This window comes from Chaetodon trifascialis, chromosome 15 (assembly GCF_039877785.1).
Source record: "Chaetodon trifascialis isolate fChaTrf1 chromosome 15, fChaTrf1.hap1, whole genome shotgun sequence".
NCBI classification, from domain to species: Eukaryota; Metazoa; Chordata; class Actinopteri; order Chaetodontiformes; family Chaetodontidae; genus Chaetodon; species Chaetodon trifascialis.
This window is the reverse complement of record NC_092070.1, coordinates 10,457,237-10,474,420: the sequence shown is the minus strand read 5'-3', so window position 1 is coordinate 10,474,420 and position 17,184 is coordinate 10,457,237. Positions and strand designations below refer to the sequence as shown.

Sequence of the window (17,184 nt, the reverse complement as noted above, 5' to 3'; positions counted from 1 at the left end):
AGGGAGGCCATATTTGTTATGGAAAGTGTGAAGTGGAGTGTAAAGTGCCAGCACGGAATAAATGATATAGAATGAACCAAAAGGCTAAAAACTTTCCCTTTAGAACATATTTATCTATTCTGCTCTTGTCTCTCCAACAAAAATGTTCTCTCTGTGATATTAAAATGCCCCAAATTTTGAATAAAGAGCCTCTGAACATTTAGTGGAAACTTTAAACTTTTTTTGTATTTATTTCTATTAGAACTTTGACTTGTGAAGTAGGTGTTTCTGCCGAGAATGTCAGGGTAAAGTCAAGCTCCTCATACTTTTTGTTCATTGTAGTGTTGGCAGTGATCTTGGAGGATATTTTCCCTGGTGGGAAAATTCTCCCACCGTCTTAAACGTAGCATTCTTTTAGTATATTTGATGTGACTGGCATATTTAGCATTTAACATAACTAATAGGCCTCCACATAAGTAGTAGCATGTATTTTCAGAGTTTGTCAAATGATGACAGCATTTAATATAAACATGCACAAGGGCAGAGTGTGACCATATTTCACATTTGGTCAGATACTGAATTGGTGCCACTAATCTTGGGTGTCCACCTTGAAACTGTTGATTGTACAGATCTTCTGTGCTGCAGGGTTGAAGATGTGTGTTAAGCATCCATGCTTTACAGGTTGTAGCTCCTTCGCAGCAGCATCCATATTTGAACCAATGGGACAATCAGCAGTTGCCCCATCTTAACTTTTTAATGTTTGCATGCTTAAATATATTAGAGTGATGTGCCAACTCAACCCTCTATCAGTCCACTTACAGCCTGCGGTCTCTGTGAACGTTGGAGGCTGTGTCTAACACACTTTCTCTTCCTCTCATCTAGAGGGCTAAGATCGGCCCGGGCAAGAACACAGAAGGCAAGTCGGCCAACGCTGCATCCCGGTTCGACTCCAATGGCAACCAGGATCGCATGAAGCTGTCTGACTTTAACTTCCTGATGGTGCTGGGCAAGGGCAGCTTCGGCAAGGTGAGGTCATGGTGTTGATGTGTGTCCGTGTCGGAGCCACAGGTGCATATTTTAGGATGTTTCTGCCTGCTCTAACATCACAGCAAATCCTGATATAGTGCCCCAAATGTTCATGTGCTTAATTATAGACATGGAGGACTCACCATTAAGGCTGCGCACATTGTTAAGCTTCCAGGGGATGTGTAATATGTGTGGAAAGTATGCAAAGACATAGTTAAACCAAGTATATCGGTGCTCTAATTGTGTGAGATGATGCATGCGTCTGTGAGCATTCGTGTTTGACTGAGCACTACATCTCTATATCCACACGCTGAGCTTAGAGGAAAGAAAAAATGGCCTGAGAGAGGAGATAGAGATAGAGGGAATTAAAGGAGATGAAGCACGGGTGGACAGAGATGGATGAAGGGTAAGAGAGACGAAGAGGATGACATGACAGGTGGAGAGAGCGATGAAAGGAGAGGGAGAGACAGATGTAAGAGCATGGCGGCAAGGTTGACGTGAATGAATTGAGAGAGAGGTTAAAACGTCAGGCTGAATGAAAAGAGGGAGAGCGAGAAGGGTGGGGGACACCTTGGAGGGGGAAGACTGACGTGAGTGAATGAAAATCAAGTCAGGAAACTGAAAAGAAAGAGAGGATGTGGAGAAAGAAGGAGAGAGAGAGAGAGAGAGAGAGAGAGAGAGAGAGAGAGAGAGAGAGAGAGAGAGAGAGAGAGAGCATTGTCTGTGTACCAGACCTGTATGCCGGCAGCCTGTTTCCATAGTAACAGGCATTTAAAGCAACACTAATGCGTCAATGTGGAGAGAGCGAGTCGAGGGTCGGTCATTACTGGAATACCCGGGACACACATACACACACACACAGATTCCTGAAACATGCACAGATACGCATGAGTACACACCTTCTGCAGAAACACACACACATGTGCAGCCTGTGTTGGAGCACAGAGACAAACACACACATGTGCAGCCTGTGTTGGAGCGCAGAGACAAACACACGCACGTACACACATTCCTCATTTAGGCCTATTCCATGCACAGCACATAGACGTACACACAGTTTGTGTGGCAGGCTGGCAGTTTCAGAGCTGCCTCACCATCTGAGGACATCTGCATCACAATACTGCTGCTAAGATGTCTCTGTGGACACATACTTCTCGTTTACAGTGAGATGATACACACACACACACACACACACACACACACACACACACACACACACACACACACACACACACACACCCCTTCATATTCATCATTTTCAAGCCAAGCCTCTGTTGATCGTATGTTTCAGCAACCAGGAAGTGCTCAGACTCCTTTGTTTTTTCACTTCCTGTCTACGCTGGAAGAGGGAATGTGTTGTTGTGTCGGTGGACATCTGCTGCTTGTGCACCTTACACTTGTACATGTGCATACCCTGAATCAAAATACTATATAGTACTACTATGTGGTGATTTCACATGGGAGATACATATATTTGTATTTTTATTCTCACTTTTTTCACTTGTTTGAAGGGGACAGGACTCAGCTGAAAAAATGTGTCACATACTTTGTGCAGTTTAGTAACATTTGAGTAAAAATGTGATGCCAGTTGGTGGGTTGTTTGCTTATTTTATCAGGTCATTGTCAATCAAAGCAGATCAAACCACACCCACAGGGTCCTGATGAGTTAGATTAGATGAGTTTTGGACCATTAAGCATAACTGTAGTTTTCATTTTTGCTTATTTGTTCATGAATATTTAACGTTGTAGATAAATTTCAGGGTCTGTAATTGACCTCGTGACAGCAACACAGCCCCAGCCCTCTTGTCTTATTGTGGTCTGCTGTCAGCCAGCACAAAGCAATGCATGATACAACATGATAAAACCAAAAGGTAATCATCAAATGGCTAGTAAAAATGTTTAATGTGTTTGTTAACTTAAGCACATTAGCAGCCTGAAGAAGTCTGTGTGGGGATAGACAGCACGTGCACACTGCACGGGTGGATATGATCCATTGGGCTGTATAAGATATATGATATATGGCGGTTTAGAATAACGCAGCACAGCCCACTGTAATACAACATGGTGCAGCATCATGCGGTGCAGCGGAGTGTGCTTTCATTAGTTTTCCCTGGGTAAATTCACTCTGCAAGGTCAGCAGAGAGAACACAGCAGCATCATTTACGACACATGACAGTTTATGTCCTGAGGACCGCTTTCCCGTCAAATGACCCTGAACAACTTTCTTGGATAAAAGGGCGTCGCCGATAGTGATAAACACCACAATTCATAGTGGAGTAGCCAGTTTACGAACGACACTGTGACCAAAAGACCTTGAGGAAGACACTGAGCCTCGATTGGACGCTGAATGCATGAGGTAATGCCTAAAATCACACGCAGAAGATAGAAGGTATAAAGAATCAAATGCGTCACCTTGGCGAGGATGCCAAACGGCTCCGGTTGCTACTTTGCGCCCTGCGCGTCTTCTGCGTGCGCAGGTGTTCTGATTTTGGATGAAACCCTGTGGTTTTATGTCGTCTCTCTCTTGTGCCGGTCTTGTCCTTGTCTTTGTGGTTGCATTAAATGAGCTTTGGGCCAGATGGTGTCCTCCCTCCTTGTTTCAACTTAATGGAGTTTGTATTTACATAGAGTCACACTGCCACCATATGTGATGAGTACACGCTTACACAAACACACACCACACCGAAGGATACAACCAGCTTAGATCCAACTTCAACAGAGAGCTAAACTTTAACGCTGAAGATTGTAATGCACACCCCTGAACTGTGGCTGCCCTCTACGCAAACACACATTCACAAGCTCACACACACACACACACACACACACACACACACACACACACACACACACACACACACACACACACACACATATACCTGTATGTCTTTGTCCGTCTGTGCTGCACTCCCTGTAGTATCCCAAACCCAGTAACCCCTCCACATTACCATGCCTGAATATTTATAAAGCATAAACAGAAAAGATGATAAGTTTCCGATTTCTTCGGGGGAAGAAAGTGATGAAGTGGACATAAGGTCACTCTTATTGCTCTATTCTCTGCGGTTTTGGGAAGAATAATCAGTGTGATAAATTTTCCGTTTGCATCATTAATCAGATACGCATCTACAGCGACTTCTAACGAGTGAGCTGGTCCTGCTCGCTCTGGGCTTGACAGCACATGTTTCTGTTTGCAGACGTAGAATAAGTCTATTTTGCTTCCCCAGCGGATTTGTATATTAAACACATCAATAAATCAATCAAACTCAGCTTAACTTGAGCATTTGAGCTGTCGATATCCGAGTCACTATAGGTTCACCCTGCGTTTCATGCCAAGTAATATCAGAAACATCATAAAAGGTTTTTATATGAAATACGACTGGATGAAAGATCCTTTGTTGAGGTCCCAAAACTCAATTAGCCTTATGGGAGCTACAGTACATACACACCATGCTAGCCATATAATGTAAAGCTCAGCCGTTTTTCCTCCATATTCTTCCTGCCCGTGCATGGCTTTGCTTTAAGATGAAACGTTTATTAGTTTTAGCATAATAGGAAGAGGAAGGGTGTCTGCTGGATTCAGCAGAGCGCTCTCACATGTGGAAAAAGAGACGCTGCTTATCTACGCTGATGGTTTACATAAATTACAACTTTTCTCAGTTTCTGACAGTTGTTCTGGGTCTCCTGTTCCGTGCATGGGACCTTAGAGAGGTCTTTGCTGTTAGCATACTGTCACAGAAACAGTTGTTAAAAAAATGCAACGCAGGGTAGCCACACGCACAGACCCCTTCAACAGTTACACTCGCTCATGTAATTCTCCCATACACATTTCAGTCTTCAGTGACTTTGTGACCTGGTCACAAGCCTGCTTCAACTTTATGAGATGACCTGCGAGCTGAGACTTGACCTACATTTTGCCTGCTATTTGCAGCAGCAGCTATGAGGTTCTTCAGCAAAGACGATATGAGGACAGGAGAGGAGAGAGGAAGAGGAAATGTAGGAAAGGGAGAAGTCGAGAAACAAGAGGGAAGAAGCGGTGATGGAGGAGGAGAGGAGAACAGGATACAAGAGCTGCAAGAGAGGAAGACCAGACAGAAACGGTTACTCCTCTGTTTGAGAGACTGTAAGCAGTATGAGTCTGACCTTGGCTACAAGACATTTAATCTGCAGAGTACACACACGCACAAACCACACGCATACACAGCAATGCAGAGGCATCGCACAGAGGTTTCATCTGTCTGGTTGGCCTCCACAGGAATCAGCAACTACAGATTATATATATATGTGTGTGTGTGTGTGTGGGTGTGTCACAGGTGAAATTGAAAGCAGACGTGCTTCCAGACTTCACAATTAAAACAAAAAGGATCTCTGGATTGCTTGACAGCTGCCTGCCAGTCTCTTTCTCTGCCCCTCTGTCTGTCCATCCTCCCAATCCTCCTGCCCTTCACTCCCTCCTTCAATCTGTCCTCCACTTTTTAAATCCAACTCTCCTCACCCATTCACCTTCCTTTATCTCCACCCGCCCCCACACTGTGCGCCCGAAAGAAACACAAACGCAAAATAATCCCCTCTTTCTCTTCTTAGTCTTTTTCTACTTGTTCTCCTCCCTGATGTTCGTGAAGGGCAGCGAGAAGCTGAACAGTATGAAAATCTTGCTTTGCGCGGTTAACTGCCCCTCCTCTTTTCCTCTTCTTCGGTGAAGTAATGGCAGAACTGAGCTGCACGGCATTAAGATTGGAGAGAATAATTAATTAAGGCCGCTAACTGTGCAGTCCTGGTGTGAAATCTTTGCTTGTTGATACAAAATGGCAACTGTGAGACGTGTGCGCTGATGGTCGATTCAGCCTTGGCATCCAAAGATGGCCGTCTTCACAACTTTTCAACCACTTGCTGCTGCTCTGCTTGTTCGTTCTCACACAGCACAGTCACTGTTTACAGTGATAACAGTGGCAGATTGAAGAAAGCAGCAGTTCTAGCCGACATTGAATGTCTAGACGACATGGAAACACAAAGAGCTTTGAAGCGCTAGTTAGTCCTCGTATGACAGTTATGATCAGGAAAAATCAAGATCAGGCAGTTTTTGTCATTCTAACATAACCTTGATTGGCTTAATTAGCTTCCACAACTGTTCTTACTGTATTTTCAGGCTTTTAGGATGAAGACTAACCCATGTGTTTGGCAAACTGCTCAAGTATTCCCCAAAACCAGTAAAGACTTAACATGACCTGTAACCCCATAAACTTATGCAACACTAGTTAGTTAATGATGTGCTCGGTGGCCTCCTGCAGGCAGTGAACTAATCGTCCTAATGTGGCCACAGAGGCCTCTTACGTTAGAGCAGATAAACACGTTGTTTAATCCATTCCTCACACTTTTGCCTGAAGGAGCTTGAAAACAAAACTGACCGTTGCAGAGCTGTGATTGGACAACCATTGCTTGGCGGGGGGGTTTAGCGAACGGTCAATTCCAACAGCGTGGCCCGTGTTACGACCAGTGTCGACTCAGCAAGCGCTCAGAATGTGCACGACGTTACACAGAATCCAGTGCAGACGCAGCGCTGTGAGCTCCGTGTCTGCTGAATGAAGGACACATAAAGCCAGCACCGTGGCCCAAACTTGCTTTTTATTTTGCTGCATTTTCAAAACGAGGGTAGCACAAAGGGATGATGCAAGTTGACGACATGTGTGCTTGCTTTTTTTTATTTAACATCTCGCTGCTATGAATCACCAGGCGTTTATCTCACAATTTGACGTGCCTCAGAATGGATACTGTGAAGTCTGACACAAATTGCAAAGGAGATTTTATTAGGTCTATCTCTGGCAGTGTAACATGCAATCACACCATGTAGGAGCCTTTTATCACCTTTCCTTCTGGCCTGCCTTTCTTTTTCTTTCCACTTCTTCTATTTTGCCTCTCCTCAGACACATCTTGAAAGAATACATTCACTCTCCTCCTCTCCCGTCCTTCATCTCTTTATTTCTACTATGACTGTCTAATTGGAAACAGCTGGCCTGGCCCTGTCCATATCTAACCCAAACAGTCACTGAAGCTTTCCTTTATCCCTGCCCTTTACAGTACCTCCTCTATCTCTCCTGCCTCCCACATCCCTCAGCCCCCCTCCCTTCCTTGTCCTCTTTCTCCCTCTTTCTTTCTTTCCTTCCCTGCACTCGTTTTTCTTCAAGGTGATGTTGGTAGAACGGCTTGACATTAGATTTTGAATGTTAATGAATTTACCTTCTTTGGATTTCCCATCGAGCCTCTTTGTCCTCTCTCCTCTCCGTAGGTGATGCTGGCAGAGCGTAAAGGGACAGACGATCTGTATGCTATAAAGATCCTGAAGAAGGACGTTGTGATCCAGGATGATGACGTGGAATGCACCATGGTGGAGAAGAGAGTGCTGGCGTTGCCTGGAAAGCCCCCGTTCTTAACACAGCTGCACTCCACCTTCCAGAGCATGGTAGGTGGGCCCACGGATTATCACAACACTTGGAAGATATCATGAAAAATATTGTCTAATCTTATGAAAAACAGCACCTTATTTATTGAAGCATTAGTTTGACATTTTGGAATTATGTTGGTTCACCTTTTTGCAAAGATTAAGGCGATATCATATCCATTATCTGTCTGTTACATTTCACTTAGCTTAGCTAGAAACAGGAAAAAAGCTAGCTACTCGTAAACCTCTGAAACTTGCTAATTGAAACTTCCCATTTGTTTAAAAGTGTAAAACGTCAACGTCACAGTGATGACAAGACTTGGAAAAGAAATAGTCTGGCATGTAACCCTCCATAAAACCACAGCTCATTTCTCCACTTTGGTTTAAGTTTGGACAAAGCCATGCCAGCTGTTACCCTGTTTCCAGACTTTATGCTAAGCTAAGCTAACCAGCTGCATATTGAATGGACAGATTTGAAACATATCAAACTTCTCATCTCACTCTCAGCTATTACTTTGTCCAGGCTAAGTGCAGAAGTATCTGTCTGTATAACGCAATGCACTCTGATCCTCAAAATGATCATGCAGTTGACACTTCTTTAAAACCGTTTCGACTAAAACTGAACATTTGAACCTTCACAACAGTTGGATTTATTGCAGGACTGTTTGACCAAACTGCATTCATTTTTTGGAGGTGTACCTAATAATCATCTAACACACACAGTATAACTGTGTATTCAGTGTTGGACTACTGTACTCCAACTAAATATCTAAAAATATCATACTGTGACAACGCAACAATGAATGAAAGTCAGGTCATGGGAAGTCAGGGTTCATGACCTATGTGAAACCAAAAGTGAAGGCTTCTTTCTTTTTTAAGTCACATATACAACTAATGTGCTCATTTTTAGCCAAACTAGGATATTTTCCCAAACCTAACCAAGTAGTATTTATGCTTAAACCTACCCAGTGTGTGACCATTTTACAACATTGACCAAGTGTTTATTATTTTAAGCTTTATTTTGAACCCAGTGTTGCATATTTATTATCGCTAACTTCGACCGCAGAGCTCTGCACGATGACACTGAAGGGGTACCCAGTGCCTTAAAAAGTAACACTAAGGGGTCCTGATTAAGCATCTGTATGTGACAAGTTAGGAGTGAAAATGTCCTGACCAGAGACCAGAAAAATGATCCATTTACGTTCTCTGCAAGCTGAACTGTCATCCTTCCCTCCACCTTCACTTTCTATTTGACATGAAGCGCGCCACAGTGCGGTGTCCTGCTGAAGGCCAGAGCCGCACTGCTGGTGAGCGCTGTGGTCTTAACAGCAGCCACCCTGCCTGCTGTCACCGGCTCACAGCTGGAGCACACAGGCCGGATTCATATTCAATTCATACTCCTCTTCTGACGTACAGTTTAATCCATATTACGCCAAAGATGAGTCAACAGAGGAGTAAATATAGCTCCCTGGTCTCATGCTTTACACTGAGTGCGTGTCATTTGCATGTACAACATAAACACACTTGTTCGGTCATGTTTTCGACGTTTGATGGACGTAATGTGTGCTGAATCTATTTGAGGCTGCGGTTAAAGGCTCGACAAATAAAGTTGACCTGGCACACAGACATGCACGCACACACACATACACTAACCAGAAATGAGTGTGTTAATCCTCCTCAGTGCTAATTCTCTGACCAGAGGATTCATACATATGGGACTTAGCAGGCAGTTATAACACACACACACATAAAGGCAATTCTAACATGCATGCATGCACACATACATACTGTATACGTTGTAGTGCGCGCATAGAAATGCATTTTAATCACACATCACGTCATCAGCGCATACTGCACACAAACAACTGCTCATAAGACTTAGCAGGCAGTGCAGCAAAATATCCCCCCACACACACACATTAAAAGCCCGAATGCACAACGCAACTCCACAATATTTTTCTCTAAATGCACAAATGGCCACATACCAAATCCCTCCACACTCCCACACGTATTGTACCTTATTGCCAATTTCTGTAGATAATGGAGGAGAATTAGCTCTTAAATTGAAGTTGCCGTGCTCCCTCAGTTGAAGACTGATTGGACACACAGACTTATTTTTCTTATCCCTCCATTTTTTTCCTCTATCTCTCCTTTTATCTTCTCTCATTTGACCCCTCAGTCTCTATTTACCTCTGAACAATACCTCTCTCTGCAGCATCTCGCTCTTTTTTTTCTCTCTATCATCCCATTTCTCTGTGACCTCTCAGGAACATGCACTTTTTGACATCTTGCTCTCCGCCTGTCTCTCCACAGGACCGTCTGTATTTTGTCATGGAGTACATAAACGGAGGAGATCTCATGTATCAGATTCAGCAGGTTGGCAAGTTCAAAGAGCCCCATGCTGTGTGAGTACAGAGACACACAAAAGCAGCTTTTGTGGACCGAAGGCTGAGGTACATTCTTACGCCATCACAACACAAAATCTTAATCTCACGCTTCCCACGGTGTTTCACAGTTTGTTAACGCTTTTTTAAATGATACTGAATGAGTCATCAGCAGTTTGACGGGCTCAGGTGATGGATGAGCAATCCCAGCAGAGCCCGGGGGTAAAATATGTTGTTTGCCCCGACTCGCGTTGCTGTTCTGAGGAACTTCAAAGACACAAGAGTAATCCAGCAGCGAGTTTTCAGCGTGCAGTAGAATACCTCCAAAACTGCGGAGCATAGTTAAGGTGGCTGGCGAGATCACTGGTGTCAAGTCAAACCAGCGGGCTGACATATTTGACAAGCGGGCTGTTGCGGAAAGCAAGAGCCGTGGAGGAGTTTGCCCTTCATCTGCTTTGTAGGGAATTAGAGTTTCTTCCCTCTGGCAGAAGGTTTAGACGGCTGAAGGGCAAGTCGAACACGGCGAGGAAGTCGTTTATCTAACGCCATCAGCGTGTTCTGCTCTGTTTAATTTATTTATCAGACAAAAGTCAAGATATTCTGCTCTGCGGATGATGACGCCTTGAACTTTCGTCTCAGTGTCTTGTCTTTTCTATTTGGCACCCTTGTGCATTTACGTTTTGCGTCTCGCTCCCCGCTGCAGCGACGCCGCTCTGATCATCATTCTGAGCACAAATAAAACATCCTCAAAAAGCTCTAAACAGGCTGTGCATATTCTCCACCACTCTCCGCGCTTTCAAAATGCCTCCTGACATCTTTTAGGCGCACTTCACAAACAGACGCCGATTGCGCACGCCCACACAAACAGCAGCTGACTGCATGGTCAGTGTGTCCAGACTCCTCCTGTTGATCTTATCAGCTGCTCTCTGGCCTTGAAGAGACAGCAGTGACCTTTATGCAGACACACACCCACACACACAAATGATCCCTCTGTTTTCCTCCTGTCCTTTCTCTCAGCCTCCATCTAATTACTGTTTTTGTTTCGCCTTGTGTTTGTGTAGATTCTACGCCGCAGAGATAGCCATCGGTCTGTTCTTCCTACATCTAAAGGGCATCATCTATAGGTAACCTCCATCCCATGACATACTATATATACAACATTTATACCACACCAATTATCATCTAATGTGAGATCATCTTGCTCAAGGGGCAGATTTATGATATCCAGCACTCCATCTGAAACCACAAGTCATGTATCACCACTGACAGTCAAATTTAGATTGATATTAATGCAATCTTATTCTCATAATTATTTATTCTCTCCCGTTCTGTCAATGACACACAGTAACATACTGTGGCAGAAATGGCTGAAGCAGAAAATTAAATATTACACAATCATAGTGCATTTGATTTAATTAATTATTTGATTTCTTGGTAATAGGATTGTGAGTTGAAATTGAATTTTGAAGTTTGACAAGCAGGTACTTTGTAACACATGTGAGTCTTAATCACTAAAGTACTGCAGCAAGCTGTTTCATTTGGTTCATTAAAGGTGTGCTGTGGAGTTTTTATTTGCGGGTTTACCGCCATCGAGACATCCTAATAACTTGAAGTGAATAAGCAAGAACACATTGTGATGATGATGATGAGCCTTCGTCCGTGTTGGGTCGTGAATTGAGTGTCGATCCTCTTTAACCTTGTTTTTGCCTCCTGCAGAGACCTGAAGCTGGACAATGTGATGCTTGACTGCGAGGGTCATATTAAGATAGCAGATTTTGGCATGTGCAAAGAAAACATGACTGACGGAGTCACCACCAAGACCTTCTGTGGAACACCAGACTACATAGCTCCTGAGGTAGAGTGTGTGTGAGGTGCAGGGATGGTGGGTGGGCCGGCCTTGCAGGTGCTCTGGTCGCTGTCTCCAGCCCACTGTGTGTTCACATTTACACTGTTGTGTTGACTCCTGCAGTTCACAGCTGCTAAAGAGCATGCTTTATTTAGTGCAGAGTGATCGACACTCCAGTTCCTTCGAGCAATAGTTGGACTTTTCAGGACATGCACTTATTTGCTTTCTTGCCAAGAGTTAGAAGAGATCATATCCAGATCAGTAAATCTGATGTTGGAGCCAGCAGCCGATAGCTTAGCATGAAGACTGGAAACAGCTAGCCTGGCTGTATCGATAAGTAACAACATCGAACAATCAGCACCTCTAAAACTCTGTAATGAAAACAGTATTTCTAATTTATCATCAGTAAAAACAAAGCAAATGTAGAAAAGACAAATGATATTGTTGCTACAGATGGAAATACTACTAAAACTGTTTATTGGACACCATTTCTAGCAGCTTTCTAATGCTGACTGCTAAACCAGCATTCATCATTGCCACCAGTACTGCTGCTACATGTGGATGATTTAATATCTAAAATCAGTTCTTTCTCAGGGCTGCATTTTAATTGGCTGCACAATAGGAGCCAGTGTGCTTCTTCAGAACTGCTCATCAGATGGTTAAATACCATCTGACGTCAGACTGGGGGTCTTTACAAAACCGACAATCTAATATTTATGCCCACTTGACCACTCTCTAGCTCTCTTTTTTTTCATTTTTTAATACACTTTTGGCAGTTCATGTGAACAACTGAGTGCAACGCTCCGAATGCCCTCTGAAAGTATGCACTGTTTTATATTTAAATGATATCGCGTCTCCCCCCTCTCTATGACTCTTTTAAGCTAATTAATTTTTTATATTCCAGATCATAGCCTACCAACCTTATGGAAAATCTGTGGACTGGTGGGCTTTTGGAGTATTGCTCTATGAGATGCTGGCTGGACAGGTTAGTCTGTGTGTGTGGGTGTGTGTTTTAGTTTTACAAATAGAATTATTAAACCCAGTGGGGGAACAAAAGAAACAAAACAGGAATGTGCTCGTAGAAACTCCCTGAGCAGCATTTGTATTCATGACTGAAAGTGAAAAAAAAACAAACAGTCATGATCGTAGCCTTTAAAATCTGACATCATGTAATGAAAGGTTAGCTATTAAATTATACCCCTTGATGAGTTTTTCTCTCGTGGCATTAATAATTGTTAGAGTAGATGTGACATTTGCAAATCCCGGATATCTCATTTGGAGTGAATGTCGCGAATGTGTGAGCGTTTCAGGCCTGCAGCACTTAGATTCTGAGGAGCTCAGACAAAAAAAAAGCTTTTAATGATTCAAATTAAATATCCTCTATTTGTCCTATCCTGCCCTCTGTTTCTCCTCCTCTCTCCTCACTTCTCCTCTCTCCTCTCCAGCCTCCATTTGACGGTGAGGATGAGGATGAGTTATTTCAGTCCATCATGGAGCATCACGTCTCCTATCCCAAGTCAATGTCCAAGGAGGCTGTCGCTATCTGTAAAGGGGTGAGTGTAAACCCCCCACACACACAAACACACATACACACACGCACACACACACTTGTCTGTCTCGCGTGCTCAACCTTGCTCTCTCCCCACAAAACCTCTCTCTCTCTCTCTCTGTTTCTGTCTCGCTCCCTCTCTTCTCTGTCTCCCTTTCACAAACTCGCGCACAGACAGAGAAGACATAACAGGGAGGGTGTTTGAGGAAAGGATGCAAGAACAGGCAGGAGAAGAGAGAGGAGGTGAACGGAGGAAGGAGGAAGAGAAGGAGGCAGAGAGGGACATCAAAATTATCTGCATAATTAAAGCCATTGTGGGGGAACATTTATTTGGAGTGAAACAACAGTGTCCGCTCTTGCTATCTGTCCTGCTTCCATCTCTCTGTCTCCCTCCCTCTCTCTCTCTCCCTCTCTTTCTCTCTCCCTCTCTCTCTCTCTCTCTCTCTCTCTCTCCCTCTAACCCTCTGTTTCCCATCCTTCTCTCACTGCAGTGTTCATTGTTAAGCTGCTGTTTCACTTTTTTCATTGTACATCCTCTCTATCTCTCTCACACACACACACACACACACACACACACACACACACACACACACACACACAAATTCTCCGTCTTTCATCATCTCTCTCTCACACGCATACACACAAACACACACACAGACACATTGCACAGCTCTAATAGCCTAAGCTCGTGCAGCGTGCTCAGTTGACTGTGGAAACTCCTCTTCAGAAAAGATCGGCCAGTACCAAATGATGCCCTGACACATCCAAACTGGGCTGTATTGGTGTGTGTGTGTGTGTCTATGCGTGTATGTGTGTGTGCATGTGTGCGTGCATGTATGTGTGTGAGAGCTGATTACTGCTATAAATGGAGTGAGTCCTCTCTATCAAACCTTCACCTCTTTGTCTCATCTCCTAACTCTATGCTTCACTGACCATGATGACAAACTGCACACACACACACACACACACACACACACACACACACACACATACGTACTTAGACCACCTTTGGGGTCGAATGGAAAAACACGCCACTTTCGGGGACACCCACATTTTTGCTGTTCTGTCATGGTTTAGAGAGAAGATGCCATCATTTTCAGATGTGGAAGGATACCCACAATACAAAAATCACTTGTTTTTTTTGATTAAAGCTTCTTTTTTCCAGTATGATTTTTTACCTTGAGATTGGGGACAAATGATATTTTAGCAACCTTTGGGGACTTGGGCTATACACAAACTCTGATAGAAGTCATCTTTGGGGTCGTTTCTTCCAAGGCAGAGATTCCACACCTTGAGATGTGTCTAGTCCCCCATTTAGGGGAGTCATTTGATTTGGAGGTTGGAGATTCTTGAAATTATGTCAATACTAACTGAATTAACACAAAACATGTGAGGACAGTTGAATATATTACAAGTAAATGTTCCAACCAATGAGAATGGGACCCACACACAGGTGCAGAACACAGGGAATAAAGTCTGAAGAGAATCACGTTTGTTGCAGCTTCACTGATCTTTTATTAACAAAAAGATCAATTATTACAAAAAAAAATGGAAACAGAAAGAGACACAGGGCTCTATTTTCGACTCCGCCACCGGCGCAGCGCAGGCTGCGCCATCGGCGCAGTAGTATTTTCGACCGGCGCAGGCAGGCGCACTTGGTATTTTGGTAAACCCAGGCGTTCAGAGGTGCGCCAGGATGGGCGTTGCGGTGCAGTAGGGGGGAGGTGTCGCCATAATGAGCCGGCGGATTGGAATTTTTGACCATTTTGGTCTGCGCCGGCAGCGTAAAAGTGCGCTGAAAGCTCACCACCTCAGACCTGGTCAACTCTGTGCGCCAGCAGCATAAGTGGAGTCATTCGCTCACCTCACAGTCAGGTTTCCACAGTGTCTGGCATTTCACTGCGATCAATAATTAGCAACAGCCGCAATTCAATGCAACTATCTGAGTCAGCACATACAGTCAGACCTAAATTTCTATGTTTTGATCGGTATCTCACCTGACCACATCGAAAGCGCGTTCGGCATGCGTAATGGTCACTCAACCTGACCGAATGTACACAGGTGAAACAGAGATGTCTGGTGATCTGTGACTCAAATTGCCTGGTGACAAACGTGTATGCCACTTTCCCCGGTTCTAGCATCCCTGCAGTCTTTCAGGGGGGCACCCCTCTGGATGGGTGGCTGCTAGGTGATAATGGCTATCCACTGAAAATGTGGTTGATGTCGCCATATATCACACCGTCAACAAGGCGGCAGCGTGGTTTTAACGGTGTTTTCAGCAGTGCTCGGTCAGTCATCGAATGCACACTGCGATCAATAATTAGCAACAGCCACGATTCAATGCAGCTATTTAAGTCAGCACATACAGTCAGACCTAAATGTAGATATTTTGATCAGTATCTCATCTGACCACATCGCACGCACGTTGGGCACACGTAATGTTCACTCGCCCTGACCGAATGTACACAGGTGAAACAGGGATGCGAACTAATCGATTAACGTCGCTGTGCCAACCAGAAACAGCCGTGGCGTCCTACAGAGCAGATATACTGCATCTATCTCAGAGCACTGAGAGACAGAGAGAGACAGACACACGGAAAAAAACGTAAATGATGATCATTGTCCGCTATTACCCACGTCATTTCATTCCAAATACAAATGTTATCATTGTAATGCTTAACGTTATCTACAAAGATGGAGTACATCATTGCTTTGAGGAGGATGAGGAGGAGGCCGAGGATTTACCATCCAAGGACCTCATATTTAGACACCAGAATCAGAAATCCTTTATTTATCCCAGAGGGGAAATTGTTTTTGTTGCAGTGCTCCTTACAAGAATAGAATTAGAATAAAATTAGAAAATAGTAAATCGTAACTTCTGTTGTGTGTTTTCGTGGGGACATTCATGTGTTTGGACGGCTTTAACACTAACACATAATAACCTATCCATACTACTGGGGACACTCCACACTCATACACATACTATATGATCCAAACTGGGGACACTCATGTGTTTGGACTGCTTTAACACTGATACATAATCCTATCCATACTACTGGGGACACTCCACACTCATACACATACTATATGATCCAAACTGGGGACACTCATGTAGGGCTGGGCGATATGGCTGAAAACTCTATCACGATATAAGTGTTTTATATTGGTCGATATCGATAATTATTGATATTTTTTATGACCTGTTTAAAATAAGGATCGGGAGAAAAATACATTCAGTTTAAACATTTTTATTTTAAATTGAACCTTTCTCTGATTATAATCCCCTCAGCTATCAAGGCAGAAAGGAAAGGAAATGTCAACACAACCATGGAAAACACTCAAATAATAAATGCAAAAAAAGAGTAAAAATGTAAACAGAGAAACCTGAGAACTTTTTTTCTGCAGGTTTAGTGCAGAAAGTTCACAAGCTGATTCACCTTCTGGTGAATAAAATGTTTTCAGATATGTGCAGTGTTTTGGAAACATAGCAGAAACTGAGGTAGACTTGACATCAGTAACATACAAACAAACAAACAAACAAACAAACATGATAGACAGCACAGTAACACTGACTGAACTATAAAACCAGCCTAGACATAAGAACAACTTCAGTCACTCTTCTTACTCTAAACATACATGAACTATTCAGTTATATTTTTATTATAAGAGCTGTTTATAACCTGGCTTCTCCTCAGTGCTCAGTGAAGCGTGTCTTTAGCTATATGATATGCCGCTGCCTCCGTTACGTCTTCGTGCCTTTTAGATGATTTGTCATCAGGCACTGAAGCAGATACCTCTGCATGGCGGTCAGCTGCTTGTGCGGTGGTGCTGCGGTTGTTGGACGTTTGTGCTCCAAAGAGTGAGCGCGGCTAAGGTGGTTCAACAAGTTTGTGGTATTACCGGTCTTAGTGGGGACGAAAGTCTTGCATAAGTTACAGACCACATTGGTCTGACTACGGTCCAACTTATA

General features: G+C 43.7%; 1 protein-coding gene across 2 annotated transcripts in view; it reads left to right on the top strand.

The window, feature by feature from the left end:
• Positions 1 to 17,184, top strand: part of prkcbb (protein kinase C, beta b) — a 98,898-nt gene that overhangs the window by 58,242 nt on the left and 23,472 nt on the right. For both annotated transcript variants that reach the window (XM_070980928.1, XM_070980927.1), the window contains exons 9-15: positions 862 to 1,005; positions 7,283 to 7,456; positions 9,749 to 9,840; positions 10,881 to 10,943; positions 11,536 to 11,674; positions 12,570 to 12,650; positions 13,111 to 13,218. In XM_070980928.1, coding sequence (XP_070837029.1) covers positions 862 to 1,005; positions 7,283 to 7,456; positions 9,749 to 9,840; positions 10,881 to 10,943; positions 11,536 to 11,674; positions 12,570 to 12,650; positions 13,111 to 13,218 — 801 coding nt within the window. The remainder of the gene's footprint in view (positions 1 to 861; positions 1,006 to 7,282; positions 7,457 to 9,748; positions 9,841 to 10,880; positions 10,944 to 11,535; positions 11,675 to 12,569; positions 12,651 to 13,110; positions 13,219 to 17,184) is intronic.